Raw genomic sequence first — 13,498 nt, 5'->3', positions numbered from 1 at the left:
AATTTAAGTCAATTCTTCGCAGTGTCTTTTAATGAAAATAACAGGAGGTAGTTACGATTTTTGAAATAAAATATAAATCTAAGAGTTATAAAATGTTTCTTTAAGGTACAGAGTAGGTGATGTGTTTCAAAGAAAAATAATTTATAAATGACTTTGTAAAACACAAGCCCTTCACATGCTGTTAACTTTGGAAAAGTCAGGTCTTCTCCTAACAAGGCTTTTATTCTACCTCATACTCCAAACTCCTAAGGTTTTAAAATATTCAACTTGCCTTTCTTCTTTTTTAGGGAGTGAGTGTGAGCTTGCCAGCTGGTTACAAGCCAAGAGTTATCCAGTCAGACCTGAATGGAAAAAATCTATGATTTGTTTATTTCATAGTTCAAGTTCAAAAGCAAGAGACAATTTAAATAATAAAAGAGTAACAGGAAAAAATGCAAAGAAAGAAAACAATTCAGTAAGAGTCCAGAAGAACCTTCAAGAATATTTAATTCGGAAAATGTTATTGGTTTAGAGAACCTGACTGAAAGAAAACAGCTGGGCAGAGTTCAAGGTTTTAAATTAAAAACAATCTAACAAGGTCTATGGGGATAACTCTCTGAGCCATATTTTGGAGACCAGATTCATTTCTACCAAGTAAAAGTAATAGCAGTCTAAGCTAAAAAGGAAATTCCTCACAACTGAGGTAGTTACTAAATATCAGCACATTTTCCAAGTTCTCACAAGGCCCCGTAGCTATTTACAATCTATTTTTCCTCATATATAAATGGAGTGCCTTTTCAATTTTACGTCTTCTGTGATTCGTTTAAAAAAAAAAAAGCAAAAAAAAAAAAAAAAACAAAAAAAAAACAAAAAAAAACACACTTATATGAACCAGCCAGAATATGCCTATTTTATTAACATCATGCTTTAATAAATAACTGGCTACTTCTAATAAAATTAAGCCTCTGTTTACAACAGCCCCCAATATTCCATTTTGACCACTCTGCAGAATTTGGTGTATAAAGTTGAATGAAATGTAGACCCTGAGCTATCAAGTAATTATGTTTCAATATAAAAATAGAGAATTACTCTTACAACTGAAATTGAACAATAACACAAACAACCTCTTTGTGGGTTCAGTAAAATCAGTTGGCATCTTAATGGCTGTCTAAAGCAGGAAGAGACTTGCAGAATTTTAGTCTTTCTGAAGACCTCTGGGAACTCCTTTGAAAATGATATGTTACATTCTCAGAGTTTTATGAGCTATCATTTGGTAAGGACACAAGGCAGGGGTTCCCAAGGGGCCAAGGTGGTTGTTAGTCTTTGGCCTGGGACAACAGATATGGCCATGGCCTTTGCCAGTTCACCTGCATGGCTAAAGGTCACTGCTAAGATGTAGTCTTCTCAGCTCTACCTACTCCCACCCCACCCCACCCCCTAAGAAAAACAACACATACAAAAGTCTGGACACCTACTTCTCCCCTAAGTGGGCTCCTTGGCTGATACCTTGGATCGAAACACGTTGCTGTGAACCATGGCAATTCCTTTGTTTTACTGATTAACAGGGGGCTGGGTGAGAAAAAGACTCAAATGAGACACCTTATACTCTCTTAAAACAAGACTGGGTTCCCAAAACAAATGCAGATATAAGTGCACAGACAAAAACTTTGCCCAAGTGTTGACAGCTATTCCCTGAGCCCAGGCTGTACCCCAGTTCTGGCTAGCTCCCAGACAGCTCCCTGTACAGAGGTGGGTTTGAAATCTAAACCACTCTAACAAGGGGGATCAAATGAGATTGTAGGTCACTTACTGCTGCCATTGGGATATTAATTCAAACAGAGTCAGTGTGAACATGAAAACTAGCACACGGTGGACTAGCTAACCTGCTTGGTTTTTAAAACACCCCCAAACCCAAGTGTGAACATGTGATAACTGGGATATCCTGAATACCTATCTTTCAAGGGGGATGGTATCTAGACTCTTTTTCTAAATGGGTTACATTTTAAGTATAAGTGGGTTCAAGAAATGGACCCACTTAGTAATCTTAGCTTATGTAATTCAACTCATTCAAAGCAGTAGTCTGCAGTCTCTTCCAATTACCAGCTATAAATGAAGTACGTATAACCTTCTTCTTGGATTGATGCTTTGAATACAATCTGACAAGTGGCTCAGAAGCCTGCTTGTTCCCTCACATTCTGTCCTAACTTAATAACAATTTAAAAAAAAAAAAAATCACCTCCACGTCTCTCCAGATAAGGCAACTAAAATAACAGGGAGAAATGGAAATGTTACTGCTTATTGGGCTTTTTCTTTTAATAAGATAACATGATAAATAAAACCTGCTTCTGTACAGCTATTTAATATTTCAGAAATACGTACATGTTACATGCCAAGAAAGGACCCTGGTTTGCTTGTAAGAAACAAGGCGAGATCATAGTTGGAAAAAAAAAAAAAAAAAAAAAAAAAAAAAAACAAAAAAAACCAAAAGGAAATGAGAAACAAACAAACAAACAATAGAGTGATAAAATCACAAATGCACAACTAACTATAGTTCTGTACCTACACTGTTAGCCACGTTTAACATGGTTTGAGGGAGCAAGAACCAACTCAATGTACAGTCGCTTTTCCTCCCAAAACTGAATGGAAAAACAAAGTCAGCATTTCTTAAACCAGTGGCCACATAGTAAAAACTGTACATTGTTGTCCATTCATTTAAAAAGCAAAGTCACTAGGATGGTAGAAAAGTGGTAACTGGTGCCTTTTAACTTTTTGACGGTGAACACTTTTTCTCAGGGTTTGAGAATTATCTCCACTCTCTCTGCATAACTAGAAACAAGATGCAGAAGACAGTGAGGAGGTAGGCCTGTGTCCCGGGACGGACACCAGCACTGTCGGCTTTCTCATTGGCACTCTTCCCAGAGTGGTCAGTGGCGTTGTAGTCAAACTCCGAAGGGCACTGCTGATACTCACAGCCACTTCCGCTTCCTTCTCCACTACTTTCATCACCTAGTTAAAAAAAAGACGGAATAGAGACTTCATTCCACTTATTCTCATCAGAATGCATACAAGAGCAATTTGTACTTTCAAACTGCAGATGCTTACTGATATCAAAGAAGTCCACGTCATTCCCATTGTATGCATTCTTCATCTTGCTGGTCATCACCCGAAGAGCCATGATTTGACGAAGGATCAGTATGTCTGGTTTGCTGGTATCAACCTGGACCTCTGGGTTGTTGCCCTGGTTGGCTAATCCATTTCCTGTCACTGCAAACAGGTACCTGGAATGTCAAATGACCCCGGTAAGATGATTTGTAAAGCAAAAAGCAAGAGTAGTATCAAAGATTTCTGCTAGATTCTAGTATTTCCACTAAGCAAAATTAGATGGAAGTTCTTCAATTCCTAATGAACTGTCATCTTTCCTGTTCCTGGGGATGTCTCATTTCTCCATGTTGATGGAAACTTTCTTGAAATTTATCCCAGCACTTTTGGAGGCTAAGGTGGGTGGATCACTTGAGGTCAGGAGTTGTTCAAGACCAACCCGGTCAACATAGTGAAACCCTGTCTCTAGAAAAAAAAATACAAAAATGAGCTTGGTGTGGTGGTATGTGCCTATAATCTCAGGTACTCAGGACGCTGATGCAGGAGAATTGCTTGAACCCAGGAGGAAGAGATTGCGCCACTGCATTCTAGCAGCCTGGGTGACAGTGAGACTCTGTCTCCAGAAAAAGAAAAAAAAAGGAAAGAAGGAAACCTATCCCTTTTCAGGAGGTTGGTGGGTTGAAGGAAAGAAGTATAGGTACTTCTCTAAGTTAACCAAGTGTCTAAGGGAGGGACACAGGGCATCGAGTCAGAGAATGGGACCTTTGAGAACTGGCATTTTATGAGGCTAGACCATTGGGCAAAGAGCCACAGGCATTAAATATTTTTAAAATAATGACACTATTGGAACGGCCCTAATACTAGACTATAACTACTGTCAAACTTTGGACTCAGCACTCTTTGTAAGTAGCTGGGTGCCTTCTCAACAATCCTAGTGCAAAGCCAGTTCCTAAGAACTCTAGAAGCCTTCCATGTTGTTGCTACCTACTGCGAATTGCTTCCTGATGCCTTGGTTGACAATTGAGAGAACCATCTCTGAAGGTCACACAGGCATCTAGGAAGGGAGAAGCTGCAAATCCATTCAACAGACACTAACCTGCTTTTGCCTTTCCCGTTCCAGCAGTCATCCTCATTGCTGTTTCCTGCAGCCATCCTTTCATCATTGCAAACGTTGCTCGGAAGGGAGGACCAGAATTTCTTGGCCTGTTTCAGTTTCTCCTTGACATCAGTAACCTAAATATGAAACAACAAAAAAAAGATCATTGTAAGACAAGATGAAACTATCTACAGATGGGCCTTCTGACCATTTCCAAAGTATCTCCAGAGTGATATGCTATTCATTTTCAACTTTAGTTAGAAGAGGAAGATGTAGCTCCAATTTATATCTTAGAAGTACAAAACCACTCAAGTGAATAGTTGAAATGCAAGCTCCGAAGGAGTGGCCTAGACCCCTTGTCCACTCAACTTCATTGTTAAGTACTGTCTGAGGCCTACCAGGTTCCATGCCCTGTAGGCACAAAGATAAGATGCGGTCTCTTCTCCCAAGGCTTTTAGAGTCAGGATCAAGCTCTTATATTATGCACTCTGGGAAACATAGCTGCTACTGCCCTTTCCATCCCTGTCTCCTCAGGCTCCCACTTCTGTGTTCCTACTACTGTAGGAATACTTACTTACATTTTTGTAGCATGTTACTGTGGATAAAGCAATTTGCCTACAGTTAATCACTCTTCTCCCACCTCGGCATTTACTAAACATCATTTTATGTTAATAAGCCTGGAACATCTGTTTCTCCCTCTTTGCCTCCTTGTTGATGCCCTTTGAGAACAAGGACCTGCCTTATCTCTCTAAACTTCTCTGTGCCTAGCACAGCGATGGGCACATAATAAGATGTTCAGTAAATGCACAGTGAATCTAAAGAGAAGTTTTGAGACAAGACTTATTGCATCACAACTCCTTGACTACCCAGGAACTTTCTGAGCTAGAAAATGGGACAGGCAGATTGACTGACATCCACATCCTATTTGCTCAAAAAGTGACACCTGAAAGACCCACACTTGTCAGCCTTCCAGCTAAAAATTCATTTTGAACAAGAGTTTTCAGTTCTTTGTCATCAAACACAGCCCTTCCTGCCAAAATGCTCACCAGTCGGTCCAAACTAGTGCCAGCTGCTGTGGTTGGGCGTTCCTCGGGGTGATGTGGTCTGAAGCGAGCACTGAAGGCACCTTCAGAGATGGAACGAGAAACTCGTCCAGCTGGGAGGGGCTTGGGGGGTCCACATCCCTGGAAAACCTGCATTGGAGTAAATGTGGTCATGTTAAGGAAGTCACATCCCAAGGCAGGGGTGGGGGGGTATCTCCAGCTCCCCTTTCCAGCATCCTGCCTTCATTACCTTCTGAGACACTTGAACACTATTATCCTGCATGTTCATAATAGCATCAGAAATCTTCACATCGATGGGATCCATAACTGATTCAATGTTGAAAGGACCCTCTAGCCTCTCTGCCACCATCAGCATAGCATCTAATATGAGGTTTGGGGAAAAACAATACAGCATAAAAAGTCAATCATTAGTTTGGCCTCGGGTAAATCAGTCTGATTATTTTGTTCCTGTCTGTTTCCTGCATGGGGGCAGGGGAAGTAAGACATGCATCATAAATAATTCTTGTTTTTATATCTATTTCCTTTACACCAAACTGCATTTAGTCACTATGTATCACTAGCTCTCTAAAGTGTGAAATGGCCAGATGAAGGCTTAGTTCTACAGCAAGGAAACCCAATCAGGAACCTTCCTCCATACTGATTATTTGTGTGTCAGCCACTGTTACTGTAAGGGTCTTAGCTCCCAGATGACAAATCTAAGGCTGGAGGCAAATGACATGCCGGTTCTCCCAGAGACTTCCCTAAGATCTTTTCATTTCAGATTAAATTTACAAGAGTCAAAAACATAAATCAGTTAAGATGCTGGCATAGTAATTCTTTTCTTTCATTTATAAAAATAAAACGCCTCAGATCCTTGAGTGCACCATTGTAAAATACAAATGAAAGGATCCCTAGGAATTCTAATGACTTTTCAAATAATGAAACTTTGAATAATGCTATTTTTGTATTAAGAAAAACTTCGCATTTCAAATACAAGGGTCTCAATTTATCTTAAAGCATGTACCCCTTTTTTTCCCCCAAGTGAAAAGATAACACAAGACACAGTACACAAAATTAGTGGGCTCACAGTATGTATCTCACCGATTATCCTTCAAGTTACTTTTAGACTTTGGAGTAGCCTAGCATTTTCCAGTAAGCACTGAATCACTTTAATAAAATACATTGTCTTTGTTTTCTTGCCATACATGTTTCTTAGGATTATGAGGCTTAGTAATTTTGCCTGCTACCTGTTGTACGAAACTAGAAGAACTTGGAAATGAAAACCCCAAATGACAAAAAGGATGCTTCATTAATGACAGTGAACTTTTAAACTTGCTCATCCCCCTTTACACTCTAGTGCTTAGTGCATGGCAAAAAAGGAGTTAGACCCATATTATCTATCACCTTCAGGTTGTACAAGGATGGCTACTAGAAAGAAGGGCTAGTTTCCAGAAGATTGTGTCCCTCCCAAAGAACACCACTGCAGCCCCCAGCGGAGCTTCTACCTAAGCTTTCTACTGGAAAGGAGCATAGGCATCAGCATATCAATGAAACCAAATCTGGTCACTGTTTCACCTTCAACCTAGAACAAATGCTACGCAACATTCTAATGCACGGGGTCATTTCTCTAAACTACAATTCCAATGTCACAAACCACAAACAGATTTCCATGAAATGCAATTTTTAAAACAGTAAATAACAAATGAAGTTTCAGACTGCATTGTGGTAAGCGCCAATCAAGTGATGTTTCTAACCTCTAAGTAAGGGCTAAAAGCATGAATATACCATTATACTAGGAGAAAAAAATGCTTTTGATGTGCTAGCAAAAGGAGATTTTTGTAAACAAGTGGAGCACAACTTAAATGTGTTCATCATTGTCAAATCATCAGGGCTGCCACGTACAGAAAATACATTCCTTTGTAAGCTGAGAAGAAATCACCTGCTCCAAATAAAAATATGAATAGACAGACAATAAACATCTAAAATGGAGATGTTTAAATAACAACAATAACAATAACACCACCACCACCACCACCCAGTGCATTTTGTGACTCCTCATTCCCCTAGTGGTGAGGAATGGCCAGATCCATAATGTGTTTGTGAAAGACTGAAAGGAAACGTAAACCCCAATTCTTCTGGCTGTTTGGCGTCTTTGTAAACTCTGAGCCAGCCGGCTATACACAAGGGCCTGGGAATGGAGGGGGAAGCTGGGCCTTTGTTGGGGCCGGTGCTATGGCGTTGCATGTTGCACGGCTGAAGAATGCGACTGAAGAGGATTCTGCCTGCAGTCTGCAGCCCAGGAGCCAAAGCTGCCTCTAACCCCTGGAGGAAACCATGACTGGCTATCAATTGGCTCTTCTGTAACAGCAGCCAGCCCTGATAAGAAGCCTCAAGAGAAAGCCAAAGATGACTGGTTTGGAGTCTGGGTTTTTTTCTGGCTGATATGAGCCACGGGGGCCCTTGTTTGCAGGATATCCGACTGGCTCCTGCCTCCTGCCAGGACCTGGCTGGTGTCCCCGCCAGCAATCCCAATACTAAATTCCCACTGGCAGCAACCTGTGACATTAATAGGGTTGGCTCTGAGTCAAATGAGTGTTAACACAGCTACAGTATGTGATGGAGAACAAGTTGCACCTTAGCATAATTTATGATTCTCCAGAAACTGACTTTTGTTGGTGGTGGGGGCAAGAGGGGTATTTGGTTTATTTTTCCAAGTGAAGGTTTCATATAAACCAGCCTCTTATAAAACCAAGTTCCAAGGTGTTTTAACTATTTGGATCCATCATAATAAAAGGTTGACAAGACTTCAACATTGTCTCAATTCATGGCCATGCACAAATGCAGCTAAGAGAGGAGAGGAAGGGCCTTGGCAACAAGAAGACAGATTTGGAAAATCAGTTCATCCTTAGCCTCTTAAAGGGTCTAGTCCAACTGCATGATTTCAGTGCTCAAGACACTGGCGCTGAGTTGTTCCCCACACCCCCAGCGACAAAGCATCCTCTTCTCACTAGAGAAAGTGATTCCTTTTGCATTGTGCCGCAAATAATCAGAAACCCACATCTTCAGCCTTGCGACCTGACTGGAAGAACAAAAGGCAGTTTCCTGACTTAACCCCAAGATCTGCTTTAAAGAAGGGGGAAAAAGCCCTTGACTGTTCATTAGCTGCAGTCATTTAAAGGGGAAAGAAAAAAATTCCTTGCAAAGAGAGAGAGAGAGAGAAAAAAAAAAAAGACAAGAAATAAAAAAGAATTTACAGCAGAGGCATGTAAATTGGGACTGAATTCTACAACCACAAAGCAGATTAATTAAACCCTTGTGAAAAATTCATGAAAGAGCACTGGAGATTAACAATGTCTATTACTCCTGGTCTTTTATATCTGGTTATTAGAAATAAAGAATAGAATACCCATTAAAAGCAAAGTTTAGATACAATTATATACCTCATTCCTCCAAAAAGTTATCATTTAAAATAACTAGGAAAAAATCAATTCAGAAATCCTATCAACTTCTACTTGGGTTTAATTTTGTTTCTTCAAAGATGACAAGCATAATTTTAAAAATGTACAACAAGAACCAACAACAGCAACTGAAGTCCTCTTTGTTTTAGAGTAACCGATTTAAAACGTCAATTAAGAAAGCCAGAGTGTGGTTTTGATTTGATATGGACCTTTATACTCCAGGAAAAATATGTAGGAGCGTTTGTATTTTAATATAGGAATATGAGTTTAGTTATAGTTGCTGCTAGATACATTAGAATATCAAAATAATGGCAACAGCCATACCCTTCTGCACTCCATTCCCAACGTGTCTGTAGTAAAGTTAGCAAAACTTGACCACTGTCACATTTTTTGTACCATATGGCAAATTCTGCTCTTTTGCCTGGAGAAACAGTGTATTATAGTATGGTGAAACTGAAAAGAATCACCAACTTTCTTTAAAAAATCAATTTAGCAAAAGTAAACTGCAAACTTGACATTTGGGTGTGGGGATGAATGTGGAATTACAGCTAGAGAGAGAAAAAAAAAACAGCAATTTTAGATCTGTAAATGATATGGGTTTTTACTTCCATGAGAAATATTTTGAAGCAACAATTTCTCCCATGGCTTCATTCTGGGCATGATGTGCCATTTGGCCTGTGTGTCTTTGCTGGTCTTATGCCTTCCCTTTCATGAGATTCTGCTTTTCTGTGTGTAGAAGATTTTTTCAGGTCTTCTAGCTTTGAGCTATTTAGGCTACAATTGTGCTGAAGTGCTTAATATTCACATCTTTTTTTTCCCCCTGTGTCAGTGTTCTTAAGAATCTGTTGGAGCCAATTTATTGATGCACTTTCAAACGGAGTTAATATGATAATTAGCTCTCACACAGACTAAAAAGCATTCCCCAACCTTAACACCCCTCACCCCGCCAAAAAAAAAAAAAAAAAAAAAAAAAAAGCCAGCAAATTGCACGCATGTTCCCATGATTTGGACAAATAAGTGAAAAATAGGTGCTTATAAAGACACTCAAATTCGGCAATTATGCAGAGGTGACTGGGGTGGGGGAAAATGTGAGTTTCTTTTTGTGAGCTGTTAGTATGTGTGTGCAGTCCTACTAATACTCAGCACAAGGAACTTCAACACTGGTCACTGTTGTTTCAGGCATCAAGGTAACTGACAACTGGACATTTAAATTCTCCTTAATTTGTCCTTTCCCAAAAATCATAACTAACCCTCTCAGCAATTGGCCACTTCATTTGCACTGCTGGCTGGGTTCCAAGAATGGTTTTCTAGGTGGGAGATATATGCAAGAATATGTATCTCTTAAATTTTCGGAGCAAAAGTCTTTCTACTCTTACCAGAGCAGACTACTATTGCTAAATCATGTACAGAAACAGAATCCGTAAATTTCTCAATCAGATTTCACCTGATCTAAGTAACAAATGCATATCTGGCAGGTTTGCAGAAGATCTGGCTGCAGTGTAACAGATAAAACATTTTTTTTTTTTTTTTTTTTTTTTTTTTTTGGTGAGACGGAGTTTCGCTCTTGTTACCCAGGCTGGAGTGCAATGGCACGGTCTCGGCTCACCGCAACCTCCGCCTCCTGGGCTCAGGCAATTCTCCTGCCTCAGCCTCCTAAGTAGCTGGGATTACAGGCATGTGCCACCATGCCCAGCTAGTTTTTGTATTTTTAGTAGAGACGGGGTTTCACCATGTTGACCAGGATGGTCTCGATCTCTCGACCTCGTGATCTACCCGCCTCGGCCTCCCAAAGTGCTGGGATTACAGGCTTGAGCCACCGCGCCCGGCCCAGATAAAACATTTTAAAAGCCACTTTCACAGCTCCATGAGGACTGTACTCCAGCATTTACATGGATACAAGCCTTTAATGATAACCACAACAGACTTTTAGGGGGAAAATATAAAAAGTCACTTTCCTGGGGACTAGTGGCTCATGCCTATAATCCCAGGGCTTTGGGAGGCCAAGGGCAGGAGGATCGCTTGAACCTAGGAGTTGAACGTTACAGAGAGCTATGATTGTGTTGCCATACTCCAGCCTAGGTGACAGAAAGAGACCCTGTCTCTGAGAAATAGACATTCTCCTGTTATTAAAACCTGGCAGCCACTGCATCTATTACCTTCAGAAATGTCACCATTAGTTCAAGGGGACATTTACGTGTAGTAATGTTTTTACTATACTCAGAGTAGTTGAGCATAGTCAGGATTCTGACAAACACTATATAACACTAAAACAAACAAATTTCACAGCTGCCAATTACAACATTCCTTGTGACTGGAAGCTAAACTATCTCCAGCAACACAAACATGTTAATCACTTGCTCACCTATGAAATTGTTCCATTCAAAATCGAGATCCCCTTGGTTGGCCAAACAGCCTCTCATGATGTTTGAGCAGTAGTTGTAACATGGCTTCACTGTCACGAGACCCTGGCAGTGGGAGCAGTAGATCATCTTCAACAGAGCGTGGGTACACTGGGCTGTGGGGTTTACCTAATGTGCGAAAAGACAAAAAAAAAAAAAAAAAAGGCAGTAGTGGTGGGGCTAAAATATAGACAGAAATTGTTTCTATCATGTTGACAATGAAGGCTTGGCCATGAACTTAATTTAAGTATGAGTTGTGATTGATCATAATGAGTAGGCCTGAACTGCCTCCTGAAGAGGCAGATTAGATAATAGATACACATTGGGGCAGGGGAGAGGAGGGAGGTGAACATCACATGACCAGAAACAATCAAGGTGGACACATCCCCCACCCTGTAAACACCCATTCGTCCCCCACCCCCTTCTCTCCTGGAGTCTCTGTACCTCTCACACATAAATTGCTGAATTATCTCAAAATCCTTTTACAAATAACTATCCAGAGTGAGCTGTGAAATGCAGTGGAGGAGGCTACCTTCACGTGCCCACCATGAATACCCTGCTATAGCCTCAACCATCAGTGTTTGTCTTCGCCAGACTGGAACAGAACCACATCTTCTTCTGAATCACATTGACTACAAGGCTGTCCTTTGAAACCTAACCCCCAATCAAGGTTTAGAAGGGTACCTAGGGTGTCTTCTGTTCTGTGCCAAGAGCTATGCAGGAGGCAAAGTTAATATATTCTACAGGACGGAATACAAGTAGTCTTAAACCTGGAGGGCCTTCCAAGGCTTGGGAATACTAAAGCACAGAGAGTTTGGGGAACACTCAGTGAAAGAGCTGGGGTTTTGATTAAATTTTTAAGAAAGGGGCTGGACCTAAGTGGTCAAACGAAGGGAGAGCATCCTAAGAACAATGAAATGAACAAAATCTGTAGGAGAGTACAGGACATATCACTGCATCTCAGAATGGGGTTGGGGAATTATGGGAAATAAGGTCAGGTGTGTGGGAGTATGTGTGTAGCCAGAATTTAGAGGGGCTTAAATATCAGGCAGAAACTGGGAGACCATATGGCAGGACACACGGGGCTGTGACTGAAAGTTCGTGAGGAAGGAAAGGAACAAAGATGGAAACATTACTCAAGTCAGATTGGGCTGGCCATCCTCTCCAGAGAAATGGGACTTCATTTCATCTACTTTTACAAGGTAGAATTATTTGGGGTGTAGAAGAGCTAATTCCATCTGGTCACTTGTTTTCCTCAATGCTTAGAAAGGATTGGGGCTAGGTATTGCATTCTAGCAGCTAATTAAAAGTTCCTGTCTCCTCATTCTCTCTGTCCCACCCTCCTCATTTGGAGTATCAGAGGATTAGTGTACTCCTTTGTATAAGTCCACCAGTTCTGCAAACAGACTTTTGGAGGCAGATACCACCATAAGGAATAAATGCTGGGATGTAGGGCAGCCTGACAATGTACTTCACCTGCTCTGGAGTGTTACTTTGGGTAACACTTATCGACAGTGCCCTTAGGAACAGAAATAAGGGATTAGTAGTGTCAGGAGAAAGAATTAACAGTCAGGATCCTACGTGACACAAGTGTACATCCATCCCCCTCATCCCAAAGAAAGCTCTAGCCTAAAAGGGGGGAATACGTGTAACAACAAAATGGTAATTGTATCCACTAAAGTCAACATTCCCTACCAAGAATTAAGATTTTTCCACCATTTTAACCATTCCCAAATGTTTTCCTAAGCAGTAAATTAGTCCTTCTAAGTATGTATTAATGTGCAGTAAAATTTTGGCTAACCGATATACCCTGGAGGAAGGCCTTTTCTGGACAGCCAGATTTGCTGGACAGCTAAAAGTTTATTCCTTTAATGTCACACATCGGTAAGACTTCCCTACATGTCCCAGTCTCCTTTTATAAGGGAGCAGACAGGACTGGAGGGGAAGGTGTCCTGAGAAGCATAGGATCATAGAAGTCTTAGAGTTGGAAGCAACTTGAGAGATCACTGAGTGTTGCTCTCACATTTGATAGACAAGAAAACCAAAGCCAAAGCCAAAGTGATTAAGCAACTGGCTGACAGTCACCTCACAACAGTGGATTCCAGTACCATACCTTATCAAGCATTTCTGATGAAAAGATTTCCCAGATGTATCACGTTTCCCTGCCAGATGACAGGAAACTCTAATCTTAGGCACTAGTTGATTTCTACTTTAGTTTTAGTTGGGTTCCACATTGATGAGACTGCAAAATGGCTCGATTTTAAAGAGGTAAAATGTATGCAAATGAGTATGAAATGAAAAATCACAGAATAGCCCGTGACATTTGTTGAATATTATGCTTAAGAGGAGACAATGTAGTAGTAAAAAGAAATGTAGAAAGCTAAGGGGTCAAAAAATAGTTACTGAGCACCTACTATGTGCCAG

General features: G+C 40.7%; 1 protein-coding gene across 1 annotated transcript in view; it reads right to left on the bottom strand.

Moving 5' to 3' along the window:
- Nucleotides 1–342: 342 nt before the first annotated feature.
- GPC4 (glypican 4) overlaps nt 343–13,498 on the bottom strand; it is a 129,943-nt gene continuing 116,787 nt past the window's right edge. The window contains exons 4-9 of the mRNA XM_039464107.2: nt 11,038–11,203; nt 5,468–5,598; nt 5,221–5,367; nt 4,175–4,311; nt 3,082–3,257; nt 343–2,985 (exon numbers count right to left, since the gene is read on the bottom strand). Of these exons, the coding sequence (XP_039320041.1) occupies nt 2,783–2,985; nt 3,082–3,257; nt 4,175–4,311; nt 5,221–5,367; nt 5,468–5,598; nt 11,038–11,203 (960 nt within the window). The 3' untranslated portion in view covers nt 343–2,782. The remainder of the gene's footprint in view (nt 2,986–3,081; nt 3,258–4,174; nt 4,312–5,220; nt 5,368–5,467; nt 5,599–11,037; nt 11,204–13,498) is intronic.

The sequence above is a fragment of the Saimiri boliviensis genome, chromosome X (assembly GCF_048565385.1).
Source record: "Saimiri boliviensis isolate mSaiBol1 chromosome X, mSaiBol1.pri, whole genome shotgun sequence".
Lineage (NCBI taxonomy): Eukaryota > Metazoa > Chordata > Mammalia > Primates > Cebidae > Saimiri > Saimiri boliviensis.
Note: the sequence above shows the minus strand (reverse complement) of the source record. Positions and strands in the feature narration are given on the sequence as shown.